Source organism: Pyrgilauda ruficollis, unplaced genomic scaffold (assembly GCF_017590135.1).
Source record: "Pyrgilauda ruficollis isolate IOZ18807 unplaced genomic scaffold, ASM1759013v1 scaffold34, whole genome shotgun sequence".
Classification (NCBI taxonomy): Eukaryota; Metazoa; Chordata; class Aves; order Passeriformes; family Passeridae; genus Pyrgilauda; species Pyrgilauda ruficollis.
In genome coordinates, this window is record NW_024524822.1 from 4,984,253 (window position 1) to 5,007,999 (window position 23,747).

At 47.6% G+C, this 23,747-nt stretch overlaps 1 protein-coding gene across 1 annotated transcript in view; it reads left to right on the forward strand.

Annotated features, from left to right (window-relative positions):
- COL27A1 (collagen type XXVII alpha 1 chain) overlaps nucleotides 1–23,747 on the forward strand; it is a 141,769-nt gene that overhangs the window by 63,831 nt on the left and 54,191 nt on the right. The window contains exons 14-26 of the mRNA XM_041475181.1: nucleotides 1,345–1,389; nucleotides 3,618–3,671; nucleotides 4,037–4,081; nucleotides 8,609–8,662; nucleotides 9,353–9,406; nucleotides 9,561–9,614; nucleotides 10,572–10,625; nucleotides 10,934–10,987; nucleotides 12,876–12,920; nucleotides 13,591–13,644; nucleotides 14,818–14,862; nucleotides 20,422–20,475; nucleotides 23,226–23,279. Of these exons, the coding sequence (XP_041331115.1) occupies nucleotides 1,345–1,389; nucleotides 3,618–3,671; nucleotides 4,037–4,081; nucleotides 8,609–8,662; nucleotides 9,353–9,406; nucleotides 9,561–9,614; nucleotides 10,572–10,625; nucleotides 10,934–10,987; nucleotides 12,876–12,920; nucleotides 13,591–13,644; nucleotides 14,818–14,862; nucleotides 20,422–20,475; nucleotides 23,226–23,279 (666 nt within the window). The remainder of the gene's footprint in view (nucleotides 1–1,344; nucleotides 1,390–3,617; nucleotides 3,672–4,036; nucleotides 4,082–8,608; nucleotides 8,663–9,352; nucleotides 9,407–9,560; nucleotides 9,615–10,571; nucleotides 10,626–10,933; nucleotides 10,988–12,875; nucleotides 12,921–13,590; nucleotides 13,645–14,817; nucleotides 14,863–20,421; nucleotides 20,476–23,225; nucleotides 23,280–23,747) is intronic.

The following is a 23,747-nucleotide window of genomic DNA, read 5'->3' on the forward strand; positions in this document are numbered from 1 at the left end:
AAAAGCTTGAAGCCGACCTTATAACAGTAGCTCTGAGGACACAGAAATCCCACCCATGAGGAACAATTGCTCCACAGATGTCCCAAGTATGCAGGAAAGGAACTGGCCATAAAAAAAAAAAAAGCAATTTTAGGCTGGTTGAGATTATGAAACGCTTTTTTGTGTGTGTGCTTGCCCAATAGTCCTTTACTCCACTTCCCATAAAATAAACACACGTAACCCTTTACCCAAGGAGCCCTGAGCACATGCAGTCACGTTGCGTCCCCTTCTCTCTCCTTCTTCCACTAGGCAAATCTTTCCATAAAAGGGGAGCTATATTGCACTGGAGGGGCTCCACCAGATGTGCACCATAAACTGAGCAGGGCTGTCAGAGGAAGTAGCCTGCATGATGCAGAGCAGGGGCAGGACTGTCTGAGTTAACAGGAAGTTCAGCATTTCCAATGCACTTGTTTTGAGAGGCCCTGCTGGAGATGGAGGTGTGTAAGAGCAGGTCCTTGCCCTGGCAAGCAGCTCACTGTTAGCATGGCCAGGGAGGCCACCAAGGGGGACACGGGACAGGCTGAGCACCCCATGGTTGCTGAGCTGCTCAGGAACCTGGGTAGGTGAGCTGTGGGGGTCTGGCAGAGCTTCTCTGCTGTGCTTCACTTGGAGATGCCATCAGGCACCCGCCAGTGCTTCTGCATGTCTTTGGAGAGCTCACACAGAGAAAGCTTGTGGTGAAGCTGAGAAGCCAAACCAGCTCCACAAGCCCCATCAGCAGTCTGACCCTTGGAATGATGACTCCAAGGTGCCAAATACACTCCTAGGAGCCATTTTCCAGCACCAGAACCTGCCATACCCTCATCCCAAACTACCCAGTTTCACTTTCATGCAGGTCTTCCTTTCCCTATGAGTTTTATTATTACAGAACCACTCCCAGAACTCACCCTTCCCAGTGCTAAAGCAGCAGCTTTCCTCTCCTTCCCACCTTAGCCTTGCTCCCCCCATGTTCCCTACTCCCTCTCCCTGCCAGTTGCTGGGTCTCACCAGGGGCAGGCTCCCACCTCTCCCCTGCACAGTGAAATGTTCCTTTCATCCAACCTGCTCCTGGGAGGGAAGGTAGCCCTGGGAATAACTGCCCAACAACACAGCCTGTGTCTTCCCAGGATGTGCTCACAAGTGCACTCCTGAAAATGGAAGTTCTGGATTGCTTTGGAGGGGAAAGGGGCTGGGGATGGAAGGGGGGATGGAAGGGGAGGGACAGTCTTTTCCCTTCCCTCAAACCCTTGAAACACTGAGCTGCCTTTCAGTCTGTGCTTGTCTATAAAGTGTTCTGTAACCATGTGGGTTTGTCTTTCCTTTTAGGGAGAATTGGGAGCCCCAGGTCCTCCTGGAGTCCTTGGACTCATTGTAAGTACAAAAACAAATGGAGATCTGGCTTGTCAGGCTTTAACCCTTTCAACCTGCCTAACTACACACAGATTTTCTTCTTCCTGTGAGCAGGATGACTGTTTGCATGGGGGAGGTGTGACATCTGGGGAAAGAGGGGGTTTCCTGGTGGATTGGGAGGTGGAGGAGGGCAAACCCTTTCCAAGCAAAAGGAAACAGATTAGAAGTCTGTTGTTAGTGTCTTTTTTTTTTCATGATAACTTGCCCTTTTGATAACGTTTGCCAGGGTATTTCTTCAAAGATGCAACATTCCTTCCACACCAGGATCTCTTAAAAAGCAAGTCCCTGTAAGCAGTGACCTCAGGGACACACAGTTCTTGTTCACTGGAGAGTCTGAGGGCAGGAACACTCTGTCCTCTGGGTAGACAGGAATTTTAAAAGCATTTTCACTATCCCATCACTAATCCAGGTAATTTTACTCAGCCAAATTCCACCCTTCATTACACTTTTCCCCCAGCAGGAGATAAATGGCTGTAAGGATGGGTGGCAGCTCCTCCTCTGGCAGCCATGCTGGGGGTTAGTGAATGCCCAGCTGAACATAGTATGGTTTATTTTTAGGTCTCAGCACTTGTTTTAGGTTATTCCCTTCCCCACACAAAAATTGGTAGGCTCTGTTACTATTACAGCATTCTTTCATAATGATTCCTCCTCAGCTGTGACAAACCATGGAAACTTGACTTGCAAGGAAAGGTTAAAACCTTCCCCTTTTGCCTTCCCGTAGCTTAAATTACAGGAGTGTGTGTCAGCTTAGATCGAGGCCTCCATTGCACTAGGCAGTGCACAAATCCAGAAATCTTGCATTCCTTGAAGGAACAGCAGGGAATATGGTGGAACACCCATCTTGGAGATGGCAGAGGTGGATTCACAGGAAGGTTTTCCATGGAACCACAAATTAGGTCTGCTTCCCTTCATTAGTGGAGATGAAAGTAGCTACTTTAGCCATAGCAGCAGAAAGGATGTGCTCCTGTCAAAAAGCTGGAAGATGAAGATTGCTATTTAAAACAATACCATTGAAGGCATAGTCCAGATTGGATTCTATTCCTCCTTGCTTTTGGCAAGATTTATTGCCATTATCTCAATAGACATTGTGTTTGTTAGAAAGTGTAAGGTCAGAGATGGCAAATGTGATCATGGTCCTTCTAGAGATGATGGAGTCAGTAGCTGCCTGTCCTCCCCTCCACACTGGCCTAGCCAAACTTCAAACTGAGATTCAGGTCAAGCTGAGTCAGATCTTGTGTCCCAAGGTAACATGCATCTCCTGAATTCAGGCTGCTGAAGCATCTCTCATGGGATAGAGCAAGAGTGACCCATTCCACCCTCCTGGGGAGAAGGGAGCACATCCATCCTGCCTTGTCCTCCCTGTGGAGGACAGCTCCAGCTCCTTCCCCAGGGTGTGCACACTGCAGGGCATGGAGAAGGTGACACATGGCCCCCTTTCAGTCCCTTCCTTGTCACCTGCAGCCACCCCAGGGACCAGCCAGGCTCTGGCTGCCTCACGCACCCTGCAGAGTTTTTTCACAGTGTAAGAGAGGCTGAAGAGCAGAATTAGGAGTAACTAAAGCCTCTTGCTCTCCTAATTAACCATGTGGGCAGAGCTCTAAGTAAATGCATTTCTACAAGCAGCCTTTATGCTAGGAGGTATGAAAAGGGCTCTGTTGGGGTGGCTGCAGCCCAGCTCTCTCTGCGTGACCGCGGGCCCGGGGCTGCGGCTGGAGAATCGCTCCTTCAGGGAGCCTGCCCTGTTTATTTACACACTGAGGCCAGGCTGGTGCACCCTGTCACTGCCTCTCTTCATGGCAGGGAGCAGCCAGAGCCCATTTCAACACCAGCACTGAACGGTTTCTGTTGTACATCACACATGGGTGCCCAGAGCAGCCAGAGCTCTGCTGTCCTCCTGCGTTAGACGGAGTCCCAGCACACAATGCCACGCTGACTTCTCACTGCAGCAGGATGAGACCCCTCTGTCCCCACCTCCTGCTTCTCCTCTCTTTTCTCTGAGTGCTACATTTATTTAGGGGCTGTCTGCACATTCAAAGAGCTTGACTCATGCCAGGATGCTGCTTCTGTTGATATCAGTAGTGCATTTCTTCAGGGATACTGAGACTGGATATCAGAGGGATTTCACACCACGTGCAGGGATCTGTCGGGTTTGCACCTAATGACTGTGGTCATTTTCTTTCTCTCACTAGGGTGACATGGGCCCTGTTGGACCAATCGGCTATCCAGGACCAAAAGGATTAAAGGTGAGGGAATCTCTGAGCTCTCTGAGCTCTCATCCCTCCATAGCAGGGCTGAAGGTTGTTCTTTTCCTCCTTGGGGCAGTGGTGACTGTCCTGAGAGAAGGGATGGGCAGCAGTGATGTTAGACACAACATCCCACTGGTGCTCTGCAGAGGGTGTAAGTCAATGGAGAATTCCAGAAGCATTTTCCCACATGAAGAATGTGTGATGGAGCACACTTTGGGAGCAGTCTGGCATTGGACCTTGAGACTGTTCCAGGCCAGTGCTGTGGGTCTGAGCCACCAGCCCCATCAGCAAACAGCAATGTCACAGACCTGAGCAAGTCTCCACCATGGCTCAACCTCACTCTGAACTTTCTTTTGTTTCAGGGGCTGATGGGAAACCCTGGAGAACATGGACTGAAAGGTGATAAGGTGATCTGAATACTCCCTTATTGCACTGTGTTTTAATTTGCATGTGAAACCCCCTCTCTAGTTTCCTATTCAGCATCGTTGTGCTGGTTCCACCCTGGCCATCTATACCCCATCCTCTCACTCTCCCTCCATTCATGACACTCTAGTTTTGATTTTTCTTTCTTTGATATCTGCCCCTCCCCTTTTCCGTGGAGTACAGATAAATTATGCTCAGATCCTCTTTGGAGCTCCTGTCTCCCACTGATGATGACAGTAACTATACAATTACCTGGTGTTCCACTGTTTTTATGTTGTTTACGTGATGGGGGTGGGGAGGAGATGATCCAACACTGACAGTGAGTTTGCATTAATGCATCTGGGGGGAAGATGAAGTGTGAAAAAGCAACCCAAACCAGGTGGATCCCTGGAAAAACTGTTGTGTTGGATACCTCTGCTCCTGTTCAAGGAGCCTCACCTCAGTTCAGCTTCCTACTGGGAGGAAATTGCCTTGTCCTAAACTGACAAAAATCACTTTAGATAAAGCAAAATGGAGAGGGGCCTTGATTGCAGTGATTTAGTGGTGCTGGCACAAAACCACACAGCTTCAGCTAAATCAGCATGAAGCTGTGTGTGTAAATGTCTCACTGTCACGAGAACCCTCCTCCTACAGATATTCAGCTGTAGGATTTATTTAGTCTGAAGGAGTGGGAGGTGCAGTTATTTATTGCTGGCTCTGATTGCTCAGGAGGGCAGTGGAAAATGACCATTAAGTGTATTCTCCTCCTCCTGTCAGATGTTTTATTCTCTTCTTAGATGTTTGCTTTTAGAGAATGATTTAGCAGCCCAAAACTGCACAGGGGGGAAGTAGTGTCAAACCAGTGATTCAAGTCTTCTTATACTATAGCGGCTCTTTGCCAGGACTCCTGTGTCTGCAATTTCCATTTTTCCCTTGTGCTGCTTTCCCACTTCTGTTGAGAGCAATGACAAGGCAAGAGAAGGGCTTTTACTTTAGGACAAGCTTAAGACATTGTAGCTGGTTTCTGGACTAAACCCCAGATCCTGCAGTCCACAGACTCCTCCATCCACTCCTTGGGAGAAATGGTTAAGTATCTTAAGAACCATCACGATCTAAATCATTGTTTAGTGAAATTAACCTTTTTGACAGTTCAGTCTCCATCACTTTCCAGACACTGCTCTGCTTATGCCCAGACTGCTGTCACAGTAACCAAATGGTTTGTGGCTGTCTCTGGAGTTATCCTTACAATACTCCCAAGTGCAGAATTATCCATCCTCCCAACAATCCCAAACTCCTGAGGTACAGGAAACCTTTTCCTCCCCCCCAGCTGCCTTTCCCTGCAAGCTCCAGGCTGCAGGTCATCCTGCCTTCCTGGGTTGATGAAGATTTAATTGGGTGTCTGCAAGCTCCTATTAATCCCATCTGTCCTGGTCACATCCAAAACACGTGGCCTTGTACAGCTTTGTCCTGTAGCTGAGGAAAACTCCCTTCAGTCAGCAGCAGTCAGATGGATGCTGGCAAACCTGAGAACAATGACAGGGTGGCTGGATGTTTGTGTAGGCAGCAGGAATGTCACTGGATCTGCCACCTCAATCCACCTGGGAGAACATCCTCACATCACGTGGCCAGGTGTGAACCAGAATAAGGGACAGCATCTCATTCCTCCAGCAAAAATCACATCTTTTTATCTAGAAGCTAGACAGGCAGATCCAGGTCATCCTTCTGTTTCCATTCCTGTGTTTTCACAGAGGCAAGGAGAGGGGAAGAGAGGGTTGTATCTGCTCTTACAGGGACAAGTGGAATTACTGTGTAACTGAAATAAAGAGTGGCCTTGAGAAGACCACGTGGGGTGATGAGTGCAGGGGAAAGGTGGAGGAAGCAGAGGAAATCCCAGCTACTTGTTCTCACAAAGGAGTTTTATGAATCAGGACATCTGTAACTTGTGGAGGACATGGCTCAGGCAAATACCTCTGGAGTTGTGTGGCATTAGCTCCCTTTGCATTGCTAAGCAGGAAGTCTTGGGAACAGAGACTTCCAGTTGAGGAAAATTGAGGGGATTTTGCAAAACAACCTCCTCTGCATCCCACAGACAGCAAACACATCCCACAGCTGTGCACTTGGTCCCTTCTCTTGTAGCCCCTCTCTGTTTCTGTTGGGTTACACAGGGCCTCAGGGTGTCTGAAGCTGAATTTCTTTTTATAGGTGAAACATGAAGCACAGGCAACATCCCATGGGCAGAGGCTGTTTGTAATTTCAGATCCTGCATTCCTTTTCCTGCCCTGTGAACCAAGCCCTTGCAGGCCCATTTCATCATCTCAGCATCTCAGTTTTTAATAACAAACATGCCTGACCTCTTTCCTCTGTATTTTTTCCCTCATATTAAGGACACAGATCCCAAGTCCCAGTTGCAGGGCAGGTAAAAGGTGATGCCCCAGTGCTCAGTTCTGGTTTAAGATCTTGACAGCCATGGATGGACTGCTCATGCTCATTTTGCTGTGCTATCACAATAACATGTGAACATCTCCAGCTCAGGTTAAGTGATGAGTTTTGTTTCCCTGCTTACTTCTTACCCTCTCTAATGCCCATTTCTCAGAGTTGTTTGAAAACTGGTTTCACTGTCATGCCCCACTTTTCCTAAAGGTTGGAAACAAAGGTTTGTTCCTGCGTTTCGCTGTGCTCAGGAAACTCTTTTATTTTAGTAGCTATTCCTTAGTGTCCGAGTATTTCTTCTGAAACAGCATTTCAATGGCCACTTGTACTCTCTGGGTAGAAAACTGCTTAATAAAAAATAGAATCTTTCTTCTTTGACCCTCAGAATTGATGATAAAGCCAAACCTCAGAGCCAACCTGTCACTTCCAGAAAAGCTGTTTTCATGCTGCCTTCAGTTGGGAGCCAGAATTAAGTAGATTTCCGTGTTTTAAGCCTTGAACTACATAAAATAAGTAGAAAATTCAGAGAAGATGAGAGAAATCTGTGAAGGAGATGGGTCACACAGTAGATTTTTTGCCATTTCTCTTGTATCTAATACTTGGGTTTCTTCCGAACTGAAGCTGTGTAAAGAGCTGATTGTTTCCATTTTGCATTGCCAAAAAAAAATATGGAAAATAGTTCAGATTAAACAAAATGTTGGTTATTTGACTCAAATTAAAATATTTTAGGTTGAAAACCAAATGAGTAAAATCAATTTAACATTTTTAAGAGCAACATTTTAATTTTGCTATGTAAAAATGTTTTTAAGATGGTTCAGTGAAATGTTCCGGGAACATTTACCAAAACATTTAAGCAAATTTAGCATGAATCCATGAAATGTTTCCATCATTGAATCTGCATAGTTCTTAATTTTTTTCTTATGAAAAATTGTCTTTGAAAAGTTTCTACCAACTCAGACCTGAACTGTCCACAATTTGATTATCCCCTGCATGTTACTGAAGTAGTTACAATTATTTCAGCTCTCTGATGGGTGAGAGTGGGTGGTTTTTCTGGAGTGAAGTGGACTTTCTCTGACATCTCTCTGTGGACTTTGGCTCTGTTGCAGGACTCCATATGTCTTCCATGTGGGCTATGTTTAAACATATAGCCCTGGAGTGGCTCATTCCCTTGCTGGGAAGCCAAGTTCATGGGACAGAGTTGCTCCAGCAGTTATTTTTGTTGGGTCTTGTCATTGTACCAAGTTATTGTAGTCATTCCTCCCTTGATTTCCCAAGTAGAATTTTCCTTTCTCTTCCCCATCATTGACTCATCCTTTGTTTAAGTAAATCACTAAATACATGAAGTTGGAAGGGGCATCAGGAGGTGATTTGGTCCAGAGCTGCTCACAGCAGGGCCAAGAGCCAATGCAAGGTAGCCCACTGCTCCTTGGAAAACCTTCAGAGATATTTGGCTTCCACCCAGGGAGTCAGAATCTGTTATGTTGGTCCAACTAGGGGACAGACAGACAGCTTGGTGAGGGAATACTGTCAGTGATGGGCTCCCCATCCCAGTGAACACCAGCCAACCCCTCCCAGGGAATCTCAGCTCAGAGATTGGCAGTGAGGTAGTACTAAAGCATTACCAGAAGTTGCTCTTGTTTTCTTATGAAAGAGGATTGATGTTTGATGTCAGGACTAGGATATGCTCACAGAAACCCTGAGGATTGTTTTCTTTTCTATAGAGCCTTGTGAGAGAAAAGGTTCATTCATTGAAAACTGAACTCTTCTGTTCAGCTGAATTTAACACTTCACCACCGTCATGGCTGCTGTTAGCCAGAGGAATGTGCTCTCTCTTCTTGCAGCTCCTATAGACACACAATGCTGGGGAATTCCTGATTTTTGCTCTCCTGCAGTTTCCTTCCTCACCTTAGAATCAAGTTGGGAAATACACACTTTGTTCAGGGTGGTTGCTACGTTCAGTGTGATCTGCAGCTTGGCAGTAGTTCAGTTCTGAGTGGAGCTGCTGTTGAGACTTTTGCTGCATAAAGCACCTTCTGAGCATCAACCTGGGCATTTTGGCTGTTGCTGTTGCCTGTTTTAACTCTCTGGTGATGTGTACCCAGGGTGATCAGGGAAGAGCAGGTGTTCCAGGAGATATCGGCTTCCAAGGAGACAAGGTAAATGTTTTTTAAATGTTTTTCTTTTCTCCTTTGTTCTTTTCCCCTCACATAGCAGTGGCCACCAGTTATCTCAGCTCACCCACTAGGAGCTGGAATTAGCTGCATCCTGCTGTCAGGTTCCCCTGCTTGGATAGTTCCCATTTGTGCCTTTCTAAAATCCACATCAGAATATGGATTTTATAGTTACTCATAGTAAAGCAGTTCTGCAGGATTTTTTGTAGGGGCTGTGTCTCCTAGCAGTGGCTGGAAGGGATGGGATCCATGGGGATGTGTGTGAATGTGTGTGGTCCAGCGGCTGCAGACTCAGGAGATTTTGTCTGCTCAGTGCAGCAACTTAAACCCTGACCCAGGGAACCACTTAATGCTCTGTATAACTTCTGATCAAATGACTTCTCCCCTGTGATTTAATGTGATACTGGCTGTGGCTGACAAATGTTGCACATAGCCCTGTGCTGCAGCCCGCGTGGCTCTGAGCCACAGCCAACTGCAGCAGCTCGTGTTCTCTGGGGCTAAATCCGGGGCTGTCTTCAGAAACATCTCACTGACATTAGTGCAGCTGTCCCAGCTCCACGCAGGGCTGAGCTCAGCCTTCAGGAGATGCTCCTCATTCTGCAGCAAAGCTGGAGCCTGGGGAATTGGAGTTTTTTTGATGCCTCATTGTGTTCTGAAATAATGTGTCTCTCTCAGGGCAGCCAGGGTTTGCCTGGGGTCCCTGGGGCACGAGGGAAGGCAGGCCCCCTGGTAAGTAACCAAGCACCCTCTGCTTCCTCATCTCCCTTTCTAAGGTCCTGTGCCCAGCTGGAAAGACAGCTTGGCAGGGATGTGCTGTTCCAAACAGGAAACCTGACAGCCAGGAGCCAGCTCACTTTTCCCCATGTTTTTCCAATTTCTGCAGGGAAAAGTTGGTGACAAAGGACCAGTCGGGTTTCCAGGACCACCTGGCCCTGAGGTATGTCCCACCAGGTCCTTCTCACATCCTCCCAGCCTCAGGCTTCCCTTCTTTGCTGGGATATGATGGCAATGAGTGGAGATGGGGTAGGAAGAATCAAGATGGGTTCATGACCCATTCTACATCTCATGTAGATGAGATCCTGTTTTTCCTTCCCATTTTTTGTCATAGATAAAATGAAGGAGTTTTTTTCAGTTTTCCCCCCTCAAAATACCACTTAAAGTAGAAAATCCTCTTATTTCCCTTACCAAAAAAAGTCTGTGTGATACCTGAGATGCAGGATGACCTTCCCCCAGCACACCATCATTTTTCTCCTTCCTAAGTGACCAGGCAAGGTCTGTAAGATGCTGGAGAGCCACTTCCAGCACAACTGATGTCTGTTTTCCCCTCATCAGCGTTCTGGTATTTCACAGGTCTGGAAGGGCTCTCAGCTGAGTGCTGCCACTTAGCAATCGTTCCTCTTTGTTGCTATTGGAAATAAGCAGGGATTCCTTTGTTTCCTCCTCGAGGGTGGGTGGCTGGGTGGGAAGGAGCCCTGCCAGGCTGACAGCAGCTAATGAGGGTGTCAGCACCTTTCCTAATTCCTCGCCTGCTTCCTTTTGTAGCCGAGGCTGCAGCTCCTTTCTGGGAGCACAGAGGTTATGAGCTGGCTCAGAAAGATTAATTAAAACCCAAATCACTGCCTTTAGCTGTGTGATGACAGGGAGGCCCTCGCTGCAATAAATCTTGTAGGAAGATGGACCTAAAGGGAGTTGCTGGGAAAGGCTGCTCTTCCATCAAACTGATGGTGCTGCTCCTTTGTGTCCCATTCCCTCCAGAAGCCGTGGTGGCCCCCACATGGACACTGCCAGCATGTGACACACCTTGTCCCTTAGCCTTTAGCTAAACCTCTCACAGAGGCTGACACTGCCTGCAGAATTCCACCTTTGCACCCTGACTGTTCCTCATTTTCTCCAGGGCTTCCCAGGTGACATTGGCCCACCAGGAGAAAACGGTCCTGAAGGTCTGAAGGTGAGTAGAGCAGAGACTGCAGCTCTGTGTGGGGTTGGAAGCAGCCAGGGAAAACAAAGTAGTGGGAAGGGGGGAAGAGAGAAAGCCCAGGAGATTCCTAAAGATTGTCCTGGCCAGCATCTCAGCTTGGTCTGTTTGGCTTGAGGTGCCTCCAAGTGCAGCGTTTTCTTTTCTTCAGATTTTTTTTCTGTAACAAAATTGACATTGGACAATGTCCCATGGCTGTGAAAGAGACTTTCTCATTTTAATTGCCCTTCTGAGCTTATGTTTCTATTTTCTGAGTATCTTTTCCTTTGGCTCTTTCTCAGGGAAAGCCAGGAGCACGAGGTTTACCTGGGCCAAGAGGACTGCCTGGACAAGAGGTGAGTGTCCTCAGCTCAAAAGAGGTTTGATTTAAAGAACAATGCTGAATTTTCTAAATTAATGAATGGTGAAATGGTGTCTGTGGTTTAAAATGCTCTGGTCCCTCTGAATTTGGAAGCAGATGCTTATACTGAGTGATCAGAGACCTGAAGAAGAGGAGCTTCCTCTGAGCTGTGTGATCTCCAAGGCTTGTGATCTCTGCTTCCAGTCACTGCTGGCATCTGCTGACCCTAAACTCTGCCTTGGCTTTGCTTTTAAAGCCTGTTCCCCCACCCCCAGATGGGTGTTAGAGCCCTTTTCCCTGCACATCCCCTTGCACAGACATGCCCTGGCCTGGCATCTGCTTTCCGCTCCTTTTAAGTGTGTTCCCTTTCAACCATGAGACCTGCAGACTCTGCTCTCTCACACGGAGAAACATCCCTCTGTAAAAAGAGAAGGAAATGGGAATTGCTGCTCTGCAGAAATTCCTTTGCCCAGCACCTGAGAGCTTTCACTCTCCACTTCACCTCAGAACCTGAAGCATCACTCCACTTGCAGTCATAAGGAAGGGAACAATTGTCATTGATTTAATTGAACTATGGGAGCAGCAGAGAATGTCTGGGTTCCCTGTTTATCCTGTTGTAACTCCAGTGACATTGGTGTAATTTCCTCTCACTCAGGCCAGTGTAAGCTGTTTGTCCAGAGTCACGAGACGTTGTGTAAATAATACTGAGCACATGCATGGGCAGGAGCTCGTTTTAATAGCACTAATAATTCTTAACTTTTTCTGGGAACTCTTCTGCTTGTTCTCTAAATGGGATTAATGCAAATTAGCTCATTTATTTGCAGTGAAATAGGGGGGGGAAAAAAATATTCCAGCCAAAATACAAAGGGAATCGAAGCCCTGCATTCCAGGTTCAGGCAGGCGTGACCAAGCTGCCTTCAATTTACTCTAGTTAGTGAGTGTAAAAGTAATCCCAAAGACATGGACATGGAGTTTGGTGTGAGCTGTGCTCCACGACTTAGAGTGTGCAGCAGAGCACAGCACTGTGCTCTTACCACTGTGGTCACCCAGGGCACTGGGTCAGGGCTCTGAATTGCATCCCTCAGGAAATGTGGCATATTGTGGGTGGCTTGTGTGAGCCCTTGGAGCTGGGTTCCTGACCCCCAGTCCCACCCCAGCCTGCCAGTGCCCCTTCATTACCACGGCTGACCACCGAAACGAGAGCAGCCAGGCTGGGGCTGCCAAGGGCGCTTTTAATTTCTCTCTTGGCAGTTGGTTTTAGACACTTGAGATAATTTTTGTGAAGCTTAATTGAAGGTCTCTTAGAAACTGTAGATCTGATCCTATCACATTAGAAATTGGTGTGGAGCCAAGGGAGAGGACCGAGTCCAATTGCTGTGTGAGATTTTGTGATAGCTCCATTCTGCAGCATGTGTAGTCCCAGCTGAAAGCAAAAGGGAAACGTTCATACCGTTGCCAAGTGGTTCTGTGGGAAATTTTGGAACATGCTTTTTGGGGGGAAGGGAGAGAAAAGGGGGGAGGAGAGAAAAAGGGAACTCTATAGCATTCACATCCCTGCCAAATCGAATGAAGCAGAGTCATGGCAGCGTGTCCAGGGTACCCTAGTGGCCAAATCCAGCTCATCATAGACCAAATCAACTGGTGTTCCCTTGGTCAAATTTTGGATGGCTTTTACTGGCAGGACTTGACTTGAGATCTTTTTTTCCTGAGAAACCTCAGAAGCAGCTCTAAGATAGAGAAGGGCTCAGCTTTTAAAATGTGACAGCTGAACATACAGCCTGTGTTTAACTACTGCTCATACTGCAGGCATTTCATTCTTGCTGCATGGTGAGTCCAAATTTTGTCACTACTTTGCCTTTTATTTTAATTTCTTTTCATCTCAGGGAGATGAAGGACCCTTAGGACCACCAGGAGTCCCTGGTCCAGAGGTAGGTTTCATTCATTTATTCACTCAGCTATTACCAGTTCTGCTGACCTTGCAATGGAATTGTAGTTAAATTCTCATAAAGCTTCCACCCTCCTGGTTTGGGAAGTTAATCTGCCCTGCTATGAATTATTGTCTTGTCCAGGGCTTGATTGATTGCTTGATCCAGGATGGCTGAAAGTCCAGGAAGTGTCTTGCATAGGGTGTTGAGTTTATGACTTTCCTGAAGTCTCAAACCTTGAAAAACCCTCTAATGTTTAAACAGTTCATCCTCAAGATGAATGGCATTGATTGGAAACCATCTCCATAACCAGCCCTTGTGTTTCTTCCTTGATTTATAGTATTTTTCAATGAGTAGAGGAAAAAGAAAAAAAAACCCAAAAAAACTGGACAGTCAGAGAGAGTCCTTTTGACCTCTGTGATGTTTCACAGAAACACAGTTAAAAGAAGCAAAAAGAATATTATCATATGTGTGAGCTTGCCAACTCAGGATTTTGTAATGGGTCTGTACGTAATTGTCACCTTAGGACAGTAAAATATCCCAAAAATTGGTAATAGGTGGATCAGAAAATGAATGTTTTATCTTTATCTTTTATTTTACAAGCATGTAAGCAGCACCTGTGACCAAAGCAGCTGCAAGCATTTGATGTTTATGGTTTTTCCATGTATTTCAGGGTCGATCTGGTCGGAAGGGATTTCCAGGAACACCTGGTCCCAACGGTCCAAAGGTAAGAAAAGTTTGTTCCTGATCAGGAAAGCAGTGGGTAGAAGGGAGGAAAGAAAGAGAGAAATGTCTTTTCTCACCTTTACCACTCCCCCAAGTATTCATTCCAGAGAGAACAAGAGAACTCTTTTTCTCAGAATTTTGGGGTCTCATCTTCTGCTTCTTTCTTCAAAAAGAATGATGGTGCATTTTTTAAGCTATTATAAACAAATGTGTCCCTCTTTTCATATTAACCAACTTCTTCCTCCATCATCACTTCATTTTCCATTGCTTCTCCATGGTTTTGTTCTAAAACAATGCACATCATTCCTATCTTTGCTGCCTAATTATCAGCAGGAGCCATCCCAGGGCAATGCACTCCACAAACCCACACTCGAAAGGAAAGAGAAAACCCAACAAAAACAACCTCTTCAAACAGTAAATACCAAAAATGTGGTCTGGCAGCACATCTGGAGTATCTGCCTACTGAGAAAATGCAGCTGCTGTCCTGGAGACACTGCTGGTTACTGGTGAGCCTGGCCTCTGGATGGCCCATGCAGGGCGCTCTGACTGCCCCCACGTGCTGCCACAGCTGCCTGATCCCTGGTGGGTGTGCAGTCCTTCTCCTTCTGCTTTCTCCTCCACCCCTCATCATTTTCATGCTCTGAACTCCTTCTTCCTGCACTGGGATTTATCTCACATAGGTTCTTGCTGTGGTTTTCCTGTGGATGCTCCATGTGACAGTAACGTGTGCCTGTCTGAGGTTTTACAACAACAGAATCAGGGTGCAGCATTGCCTGGGAATATTTGGGTTGTCTTCTCTTCTTTTGCTTTGTAAAGCTTTTGTAAAGCTTTGGGATAAAGTAGCTGGGCCTACGCCACAGGGCAGTGGATATCTTATGTTTCAGTGTGGTTCTCTGAAGGTTATTTTACTACAGCAGGACCAGCTTTTGGGGCACTTCACTCCAGAACAGCAAATGTTTACTCCATGTTTGTGTCAGTAGTGTTTCTTACTTTGGATAAGTAAGAAAGTTCTTTCTTCCTCCAAGTCACAGTGGGTTTTGTAGGATGTTGTTTCTCACAGATTTTCCCCGATTCACACTTTGCTGCCCAAATAATGGGTGTACAAAGAGCCATGTTGTGGCCAGGGTCTGGCTGGCAGCAGTAACCCGTGTGCCCTTGTCTCCTTGTCCTGCAGGGCGAGCCAGGAAACCGTGGCCGACCAGGGAAAGTTGGTGAGCAGGTAAATTCCTTATTTTCCTTGCCTCCTTGATGATCTCCTCTGTACAACTTGTCCTGGCTGCCCGGAGTGCAGGCAGAGGGCAGTGGCCAGGGACTTCTGGCCACCTCAAAGCTGCCCCCAGCCCTGGTGCTCCAGGTTCCAGGCTTTGCCAATGTAGATTTTAAGGACAGGATTCTCTGCTTTGGGTGCTATATTGCTTTCAATTCCCCTACATTTTCTGGGGAGTAGAGGAGTTAGCAGCTGAAGAAACCAGACCCTGGGGAGGAGGGACACTGAGCTGCATTTTGTTGTAATTCCATAGAGAACATTCTGCTGGCATAACCCAGGACATGCTTTACCCCTGTAGGCTTTGGGGGAACCACAGGCATCAAGGAAAAAGCAACAATTTTTCCCACATCTCTGTGATTGAAACCAACAAACTTGTCCACCAACAACCCTGAAAGTGAAGCCACAGAGCCTCCAACAAATTCTGTGTGTTCCTACATGACCACACCAAGCTGGCTGTGGCAGCTGGCCCTGGCACTGCGGGTGTTGCTCCTCACCACTGCTGTCCTTCCCAACACTTTCCCTGCTGGATGGTCAGCACGCTTGGTTTGCTTTGGTTTAGCTTGTCAGCCTCTCTGGCTCTTCTTTGGGTCACTTCTTCCAAGGGTTTCTGACCAAGCAAGTCTACAAAAGGCAAGGTGGATCCTTTTCAGTACCAGCAGTCTGACACCAGCCTCGGTATATATCAAAGGTGGTTACTTCTCTTTGGAAATTAGAGCCATTTCTGTGTTATGGTTGTTAATTTGCTCCTTGAAGAGCAACTACTGAAGGAGCAAAGTCGTTCCCCAGATCTGAGTTCTACTTGCAGCTTTATCAGATTCTGCACGATCTCAGGCAGCACTTTCCAGTGCTTGTGCCTCAGTTTCCCCTTCTGTGGAAGGAGACAGTCCTGAGCAGAGGGATAAGCTCAGTGCCTCCTGTTCTGAAGTGGCACCTGTGGACACTGTTAAAATGAATATTTAGAAGTGCTTTGAGATCCTTAACCAGACATTGTCCTTGAAGGGCAACGCATCATTAGGATTATTATTCTTTAACTTCCCTCAGGACTGACCTTGGATGAGAACTGTAGGCACTGTTCATCGAAAAGAAAACACAGCTGGCCTCTGCTGACACTGAAACCAGCACAGTGGTAGGAAAGCTGCCTGTGTTATTCTTAGTCAATTAGTCTCTGTCTAGAAATATCACCCAGAAAATTTCCATTTCTGAACCAGTCAAGTAATTAGAACAAAAATGTCTCACCAGAGTAATGAGAAATAACCTCCTCTCCCCTCACATCTCCACTGAGCGATGCTGGAGTGTTGGGCTTTCCTTCCTCCCTCCACTTAAACGTCAGCAGTTGTTGTTGGGGCTGGGTTGGTTTTTTGCAGAGCCCTGAGAGGATGAACCCAGGCCTTTGGCACTGAAGACACCATCACCTCACCCTGTTTTCTCTTGTGGAGACCCTGATGTTTTCTGTTCCACAGTAAGGGTGGTCACACTTCTCTATCCTGCTGCTCTGCCTGACAAATGGGTTCTCTCAGAGTAGAAAATCTCAGCATAACAGCATGAGAAGAGATCAGCCATCCATCTCATTGGAGATTTCTTCCCTTTCTTAGGGACATCTGTTTAGGAAAACACGGGAGTTTCTGTGAGGTTTCCGGTGATACTTGAGCTCTCGTTGAAAAATGAGTTTTTAAGCCACAGGGCAGTCCCTGATGCGTTGTTTTTCCATTGCAAGGACACAGACTCGGGAAGATCATTCATGAGATGCTTGTTGTCTCCATGTGCTGGAAGGATTCCAGCTGCCAGGCGCCCCAGTACCCTGGAAATGTGTGGGTTAACCCTTCCTTGCCTGTAGATGAGTGAGAGAGATATGAAGAGGAATACGAGGCCTCTGGCCAGGGAAGCCACCAGCCTGCCTGTCCCTGAGCTGGGGAATGCACAGCAGGAGAATGTCACCAAAATGTCCACGCTGAAGGTCAGAGAGCCCTGTGGGAGAAGCAGCAGCCTGCAGCAGGCAGGAAGGTGCTGCCATCTCAGGAAAGCTCCTGCTTGGCACTAGAAAATAGCAGTGAAGAGTTGTGCCAGCTGAAAGAGGCTTCAGTTGCCTTATGACCTTAATGGGATTGGGAGGTCCTGTCATAGCAGGAGCAGCTGTTTGAGTCCCTTCCCCTGCACAAGAAGTGACAGCCCTGCTCACTCCCGGGGCTGTGTCAGGGTCAGCCACGTTCCCATTGCTCTGTGCTGGGAAGGGCAGCAAGGGCCTGCTCTTGTCCTTTAAGGGCAAAGTATTTTGTCTCAATATCAGTATTCTAAGATAATTTGTCAAAGGACACCAGCACCGTCTCGTTCATGCTTTTCCCCTTCCAAAGGGGAGGGGCTGTAATGTCAGGTTTGCAGGTGGGGACGTCCTGATTGTCTTGGCCAAGGTCAAGAGGGTCACCAGGAACGGAGCAGTGAACTGCACTGGTGCTTCCCACATGTTAGCACTGCTCCTTTCCAACCATTCACCTTCTCCTCCAGGGCATCTCTGACCTCCAGACACCTCAGTCAGGGATTTTCAGGCACTGTGGTGTTGACAGCCTCTTTGGTGTGACACGGTGTTTCGACAGCACATCTCCACCTTCCCTTCCCTCACTCCCCAGGATGGTGGAAGCCCACGGGCACCAGGGCAGGGCTGTGCCCGGTGCACAGAGGGTTAAACCACATGGCTGTTCTTTGCGGGTCAGAGCGTCCTCCTTTAAACTGCGATATTTACTGTTTTACTTTCCCTTTCTTTCATCTGAATGGGAGGATTGTACATTTACTCCCTCCCGCCCTTTGTCCCTGGTGTGTTTTGTTTTGAGTTCTAGCGAAGCAGTAACACAGAAAGGCCGCGATCGGTTCCCGCTGGGAGCGACCAGCGGGCCCGTCCCTGGGAGACCCTGCTCACGCTGGGCTCGCCGGCCCCTTCTTCCTCCCAAATGGGCTCTGATTTATGCAAGCCTTCATTGCTGACTTGCTCTCTGTTGATGGAGCCAAGAGGGGGGGCTTAATTATGACAGGGCTGGACAATAAATGGGGAAAGCGAGACAGGAGTTAGGAATTACAACCCACCAGTGCCCCCTCCTTTCCTTGCCCCCTCCACAAGCCCCCAGCAACTTTTTAACAATCTCCATCCCTTTTCCGCCGTGCCCTTGGCTGGGGAATACAGCAGACTGAATCATGAGCGACATGCTGAACTCTCCTGTCTAATATAAATGTTTTACATTCTTTCCTGCATAGTGTGGGCCTTTATCCGGGCAGCCACTGCTGCTGGGACTTCACGTGCATCATCACACACACTGCCCAGAGCCCTGTTTGATGCAGGCCCTCTTTTCAACCCTGGGAACCTGAGAAAAATATGCTGTGCCACAGCCATTTTAGTGTAATGACCACAATTCGTGTCTGCTTTGATTAAATATTTGCCATTGGCAGTTCTTCTGGTTCTTAAAACCTAAATCTTTCTGTCTTAAAACGTAAATCTCCTTGCCTTTAGTGTCTATCCCATTTTGGCCAGTGAAGAACATCATTACCCAATCTTCCTCTGTTTTTTCTTATACTCCTGATAAATTACTGAGATTTATTTGGCGTAGACATATCTATCTCGATTTGTGTCTGCTTGCAGACACAGCAATGTTGGTTAATTTAGCCCAGAGCAGACAGTGCTGGCTGCAAACACTGCAGAGCTACTGTGCTGGAAGCTACAAGGTCCCTGCTCTGCATATCACGTTCACACCGTGGGATGCTCCTCTCACGTGAGGAGCAGTGACATCTTCCCCTGTGCAGTACCACAGTGCACCAGCACAGGCAGAATTTTCCCTGGGTTTGGGCTGAAATGTTGGCTGTGCTCCCCTTCCATCCCATCTGTGCAGCAGGGCCAGTGTTGGCCATGCCAGCAGGCTTCTGCACAAGCTGCCATAACAAGCAGCACATCTGTGACCGCAAGGAGGGTTTCAGGAGGGTGTTGGGGGCTCTTGGTGTGCTCAGATCCCTGCAAACCCCTCTGCAAAGCACCAGCAGGCCAGCCTGAGAAGCATCACCAGTGCACCTGGCTTCAGGACCCAGAGAGGCTTTTTCGGGTGGATGCTGCCATGGACAGTGGGTCTGAAGATTGGCCTTCAGGCCTGAGCTTGGACAGGGCAAGGATCCCTTTTCTGCAGGGACTGCCCTAAGGAATCAGAAATTTCTTAAAGAGCATATTCCCAGGAGAGAGAGAAAGAGTTCTGTGGCTCTCCAAGAAACTGGAAATGAACAAGAGATGTATTCTCTCTTCCTTTATTGTCTATTTTCGCCTAGCAATGCATTTCCCTGTTGCATCTCATTGCTTTGCCATTCTCTGCCATAACATTTGCTTTCTTCATAGCCTTGGGCTACTGGAAAAATTCAGAAACTGGATGCAGTTGTGTACCTGCACTTGTGTCTTATTGAAAGGACAATTGATCCAGCAGCCTTCAGCAATGCCACCCAGTGGCAACCTTGCATAGGCAGATGTTGCAGAGTTTTCTGCTCTCCAGCTGATTCCTGCACTGAGCAATCTGTGCTGAGTCCAGCTCTGCTTCCCACGAGTGTCTGGTTCATGCAGCCTGGCCAGGATGACAGTCTTGTGCTCCAGGACTGTCTCATCTTCTGACACAAAGGCCATTTCAAAGCAAAGACCACTTCAGAAAGGCTGGTGACACCCCTACAGGACAGTGGAGCTTTTCTGTTTGTAGCTGTCATCCCATGGCTAATTGGTGTTTCCGCCATGGCACAGAGGAGACGAGTGCCTGCAGTGGCACAGGGGACAGTCCCTTGCATCTCCAGAGCCAGAAACCACTGGAGCTGGTAGGGAGGTTGCTTTATCTTAATTCTCAGGAATCTTTGCTTGAGATTGCATCTGTTTCCATCTTCCTAATTAAAAGCAGTTCTGTTTGCCTCTTCGTTATCCTGAACATTGTTAAACCCTGAGCTTAGACTGGAGGTTTGTTCCAAGATGGTTTCTGAGTGGTGTGCGAGATCCGCTGCCCTGCTGGCCTCTCTGGCTGCAGGAACCTTTATTTCCTACTGGCATCCAACCAGCACGACACTATCCAGGGCAAAATTAGTCTGCACAAAGGGCTGAGGCAGCTTGGATTAACCCAGAAGAAGTCCACCCAGTCCAGCTGCTAAAATGATGGTAAGTCTCTGTCTCTGCAACCCAGGAGCTCCTGGGGAAGCTGTTTTGGGAAAATCTCACAGAACAAAGCCACACTATGGACTCGGCCTTCCTTCCTTCACTCATCCACTGTGCTGTGTGTTGTGGTTCTTGCAGATCCTCGTGCTGCTGTTCCAGCTGGCCCCTAAAGCAGAACCAGCTGTGGAGTTAGACATTCCCATGGCCGGGAGCAACTCCATCCGCTCTGGTAGCCAGTAGGAATTACTGAGCATTATACGAGGGATGCTGTGCTATTGCAACCAGCAAGGTGGACCAAAGGAACTGTTTACTTTCTCAGCAAATAAAAACTGAAAATTAGTTGTGCTCTTCTCTTTCCTCAGGGTCTGATGGGTTTCATTGGTCCGGTGGGGGAGCCTGGAATAGCAGGAGAAAAGGTAGGATTGCTTGCAATGAAATTGTTGTAATTTTTGCAGGATAGGGAGGCTGGGGAGGGAGAAGGGTTGTGGAGATTTAAGTTATGATGTGAGTGCAACACCCAGCTGGGAATGAAGCACGTCCAGGGTGTCTGAGCTAGACTAGGACCAGGCCAAAATCATCCACTTCTCATTCAGGAACTAACATGCGCTGCCCTCCAGGGAGATGCTGTCAAATATTCTTTGAAAAATTAACTTTCCTCATTCATAATGTGCCGGGCGGTTTGTATTTAACAGTCAGCTCTGGTTTTTTATGGGAGTGAGGAATCCATCAGCCCTGTGTTGCTGGTCATGGGAGGAGTCCATGGGATTGAGGTTACAGATTTCTGCAGAGGTGTCCTCTGGGTTGCCAGGAGGGACACGCAGGACCAGGGCTGAGCATTGAACAGGAGGTCTCAGCAAATTCTCAGATGTACAAGAGTGCAGCCACCCATCTGAGCAAAGGCTGGTCCAAATATTTCCCTTTTTATCTGGTGAGGACCATCCCATCTGTCTGCCCCGGTTGCTCTGGGCACACTCAGGGCTGGTGCCCTCTTGTGTACACTACAGACACAAACCTTTTCCAGGGGAATAAAAAGGGCTTTATTTCACATAAAAATGTAAAAGGACGTTAATTTGTTTTCTATTAGAGTGTAAACTTTTATTCAGAGGCAGCTCCCAAAGACAAATCATCTGTGTCACTCATTGTACCTCACTCGCACGCTGCTGGTTTTCATTGGTGGTTTAATTATTCACAGTGCAGCCGTAAAGATAGTGAGGAGCATAAAACGATGCATTCCACACATCAGTGCTCTCTTTCTCACTTTTATTGCTTCAAGCCCTGTCCTCTGGGTAATGATGTAAAGACTCTGTGACAGTTATACTGTGTTTGCTGCAGATCCATTTTATTGTCTGTCCACAGCAGTCTTTCTATCCTGTGGGCCCTAGTGGGGCAGTAGCAGAATCAGTCTCAGTCCAAGCTGTCAAGGCTCACAAGAACTAAAAAGGGTGACATGATGTGGGCTGTGTTTTAGAGAAAGAAAACAGAGGAATAAAGAGTGATGTGTCCAGGGTGGTTACACAGAAAATTGGTGCCTGAGTGAGCTGTCTCATTGGCAGCTGCAGCCCTGAATTGAATGAAGAATAAGGTGCTTGCCATGCAGGAGACACAGGAAGATCTTTTCCTCCGTTCCATTAAGTTCACATTTGTCCCTGTGCCTTCCATGCCAAAGCCTTGACCACATGAAGTATCCTCAACTTCCAGATCAGCTCTGTAATGTGATGATGTTACATCAGTGTCAAGGCAAACCCAGGCTGTCCTTTGAAAATCTGCCCTTGGAGATCCTCAGCACAGCTGGGATTTCCATCAGGCTTCTCTACCAGGACAAATTTAGGGATGACAGAAATAGCTATCATCAAATCAAAACCTCAACCAGGCCTCCAGTTGGCATAGTATCCTACAGCTTACTATGCTCTTGTGAGCTAAATGAAGTGGGAAATATGCTTTCATTAGACATAGCTGAGTCAGCAATCTCCATCCTGAGAGCTGCAAAAGTTAAGACTGAAGCCAGCAGAATCCTAAGATTATCAAAGAGAACAATACAGTTAATATACACTTAATAAAATCCATCCATTCAGGGAGAAAAAAATCTGTACATTGGTTTACAAGGGCCAACTGGTGACAACACAAACTCTGGGGTTTGTTTTTAATAAGCTCCTTAGAGCTTATTAGAAAATATTTCCCCTTACACTTTTTGCTGTTGGAAGGTAGGTCAGATTTTGGGCGTAAACTAATTGGCAGCTTTTGCTAAATCCTTCTTCCTCATCCCCCTGAGCATACAAACCTAACACACCTAATTCCCAATGCACCCCTGGGGCTGGAGGGAGACTACAGACAGTTGTGTGGGAATTACCACCATCTCCCAAAGGGGCTGTTGAAGTCCCACTTCTAAAGCCACACCTTCATGTCACCTCACATCAGCTTGTGGTGGTGCTGGTGGGGGCTTGGCCCTCTTGTCTCCTACCTTTGGGTCAAGAACATGTTCATGGGAAGTGAGATGGTCTGCATGAGGGGATAAGAAAGACTTTTGCAATGAATAAGTGATGTTTTGGTACATCAAGTTTTTTAACTGCTTGTTTTAGAAGGGATCCTATCTTTAGAGTGGGCTGGGGAGTCATCCAGCTCCGAGCCCCTCATAAATCAGACTTGCAGGTCATTGTTGCTGGCACTGTGGTCTCAGTAACAGCCACGGGACAGGGAGTTCCCCCAAAACACCCACAGTCTCCTCTGAAAGCACCAGGCAGCATCTCTGGATTTTCCAGCTGGATTCCCTGCTCTCAGCAGGGCCTTGTGACAACAGACTTCAAATCCATGGCTCTGAAAATGCCAGCACGTGTAGGGATTGTGATACTGCAGAACAGGCACGTCATGCCTTGGGTGGGAAGGGCTGGAGATTTCCTTGGGCTCAGCCCTAGCACTGTTTGGAATTGAAGGTGATGTGCCTGTTTCCTTCATACCTTGGTGCTTTTGATGGCAAGAGTAAAGTCCCCTCTCTTGGGATGTGGAGGATTAGTTAATTCCTGCAATTCTTCCATTACTCTGATGAGATGGATGGAAGGAGAGTAATGCTGGAATCATTTCTTGTAGAAAGCTGATGGCATAGACATGAATTTGTGGATTTTTTTAGTTGTTTCATTGCTCTAGATCACTCTTTCCTGTGTCTCTCTCCCAGGGTGACCGTGGCCCAGTGGGACCCCCAGGCCCTCCAGGAGTCAAGGGGTCGATGGTAAGGAGTAAGTCTGCATTCTCTCACTCTTGCTGCCACCTCTGTCTGTCCTAGCCAAGGGTGCAGCTTCTCCTGTCCTTTAGTTTCATGACAGCAGCTGCAATTTCTTCCCGTGTCTGTGGGGACGTTTGAGTGGATATTGAGGTGTAGCCTCTCCCCAGCAGCTGAGCCCAGCAGTTTTGCCTTCACTGGGGTTTGAGGTGTGTTCTGTGGCTCCATCAGCTGAGGCCTGCGGTGTCGAGTGGAGACACCCAGGATCTGAAGGACTGCCTGTTCCCAGCCATCCTGGCTCCTGAACAGACAGTGCCCACCAACAAGGATCTGTCCAAACTGACCAGGGCAACTGGAAATGCTTGGGAGCACAGTCACTGTGCCTTGCTGTGCTCTGCCTTTCAGGGAACTACGTTTAGGAATTTAACAGTGGGGTCCTCAGCTGGATCTTGTCTTGCTCTGACACTTGTTTCCTGT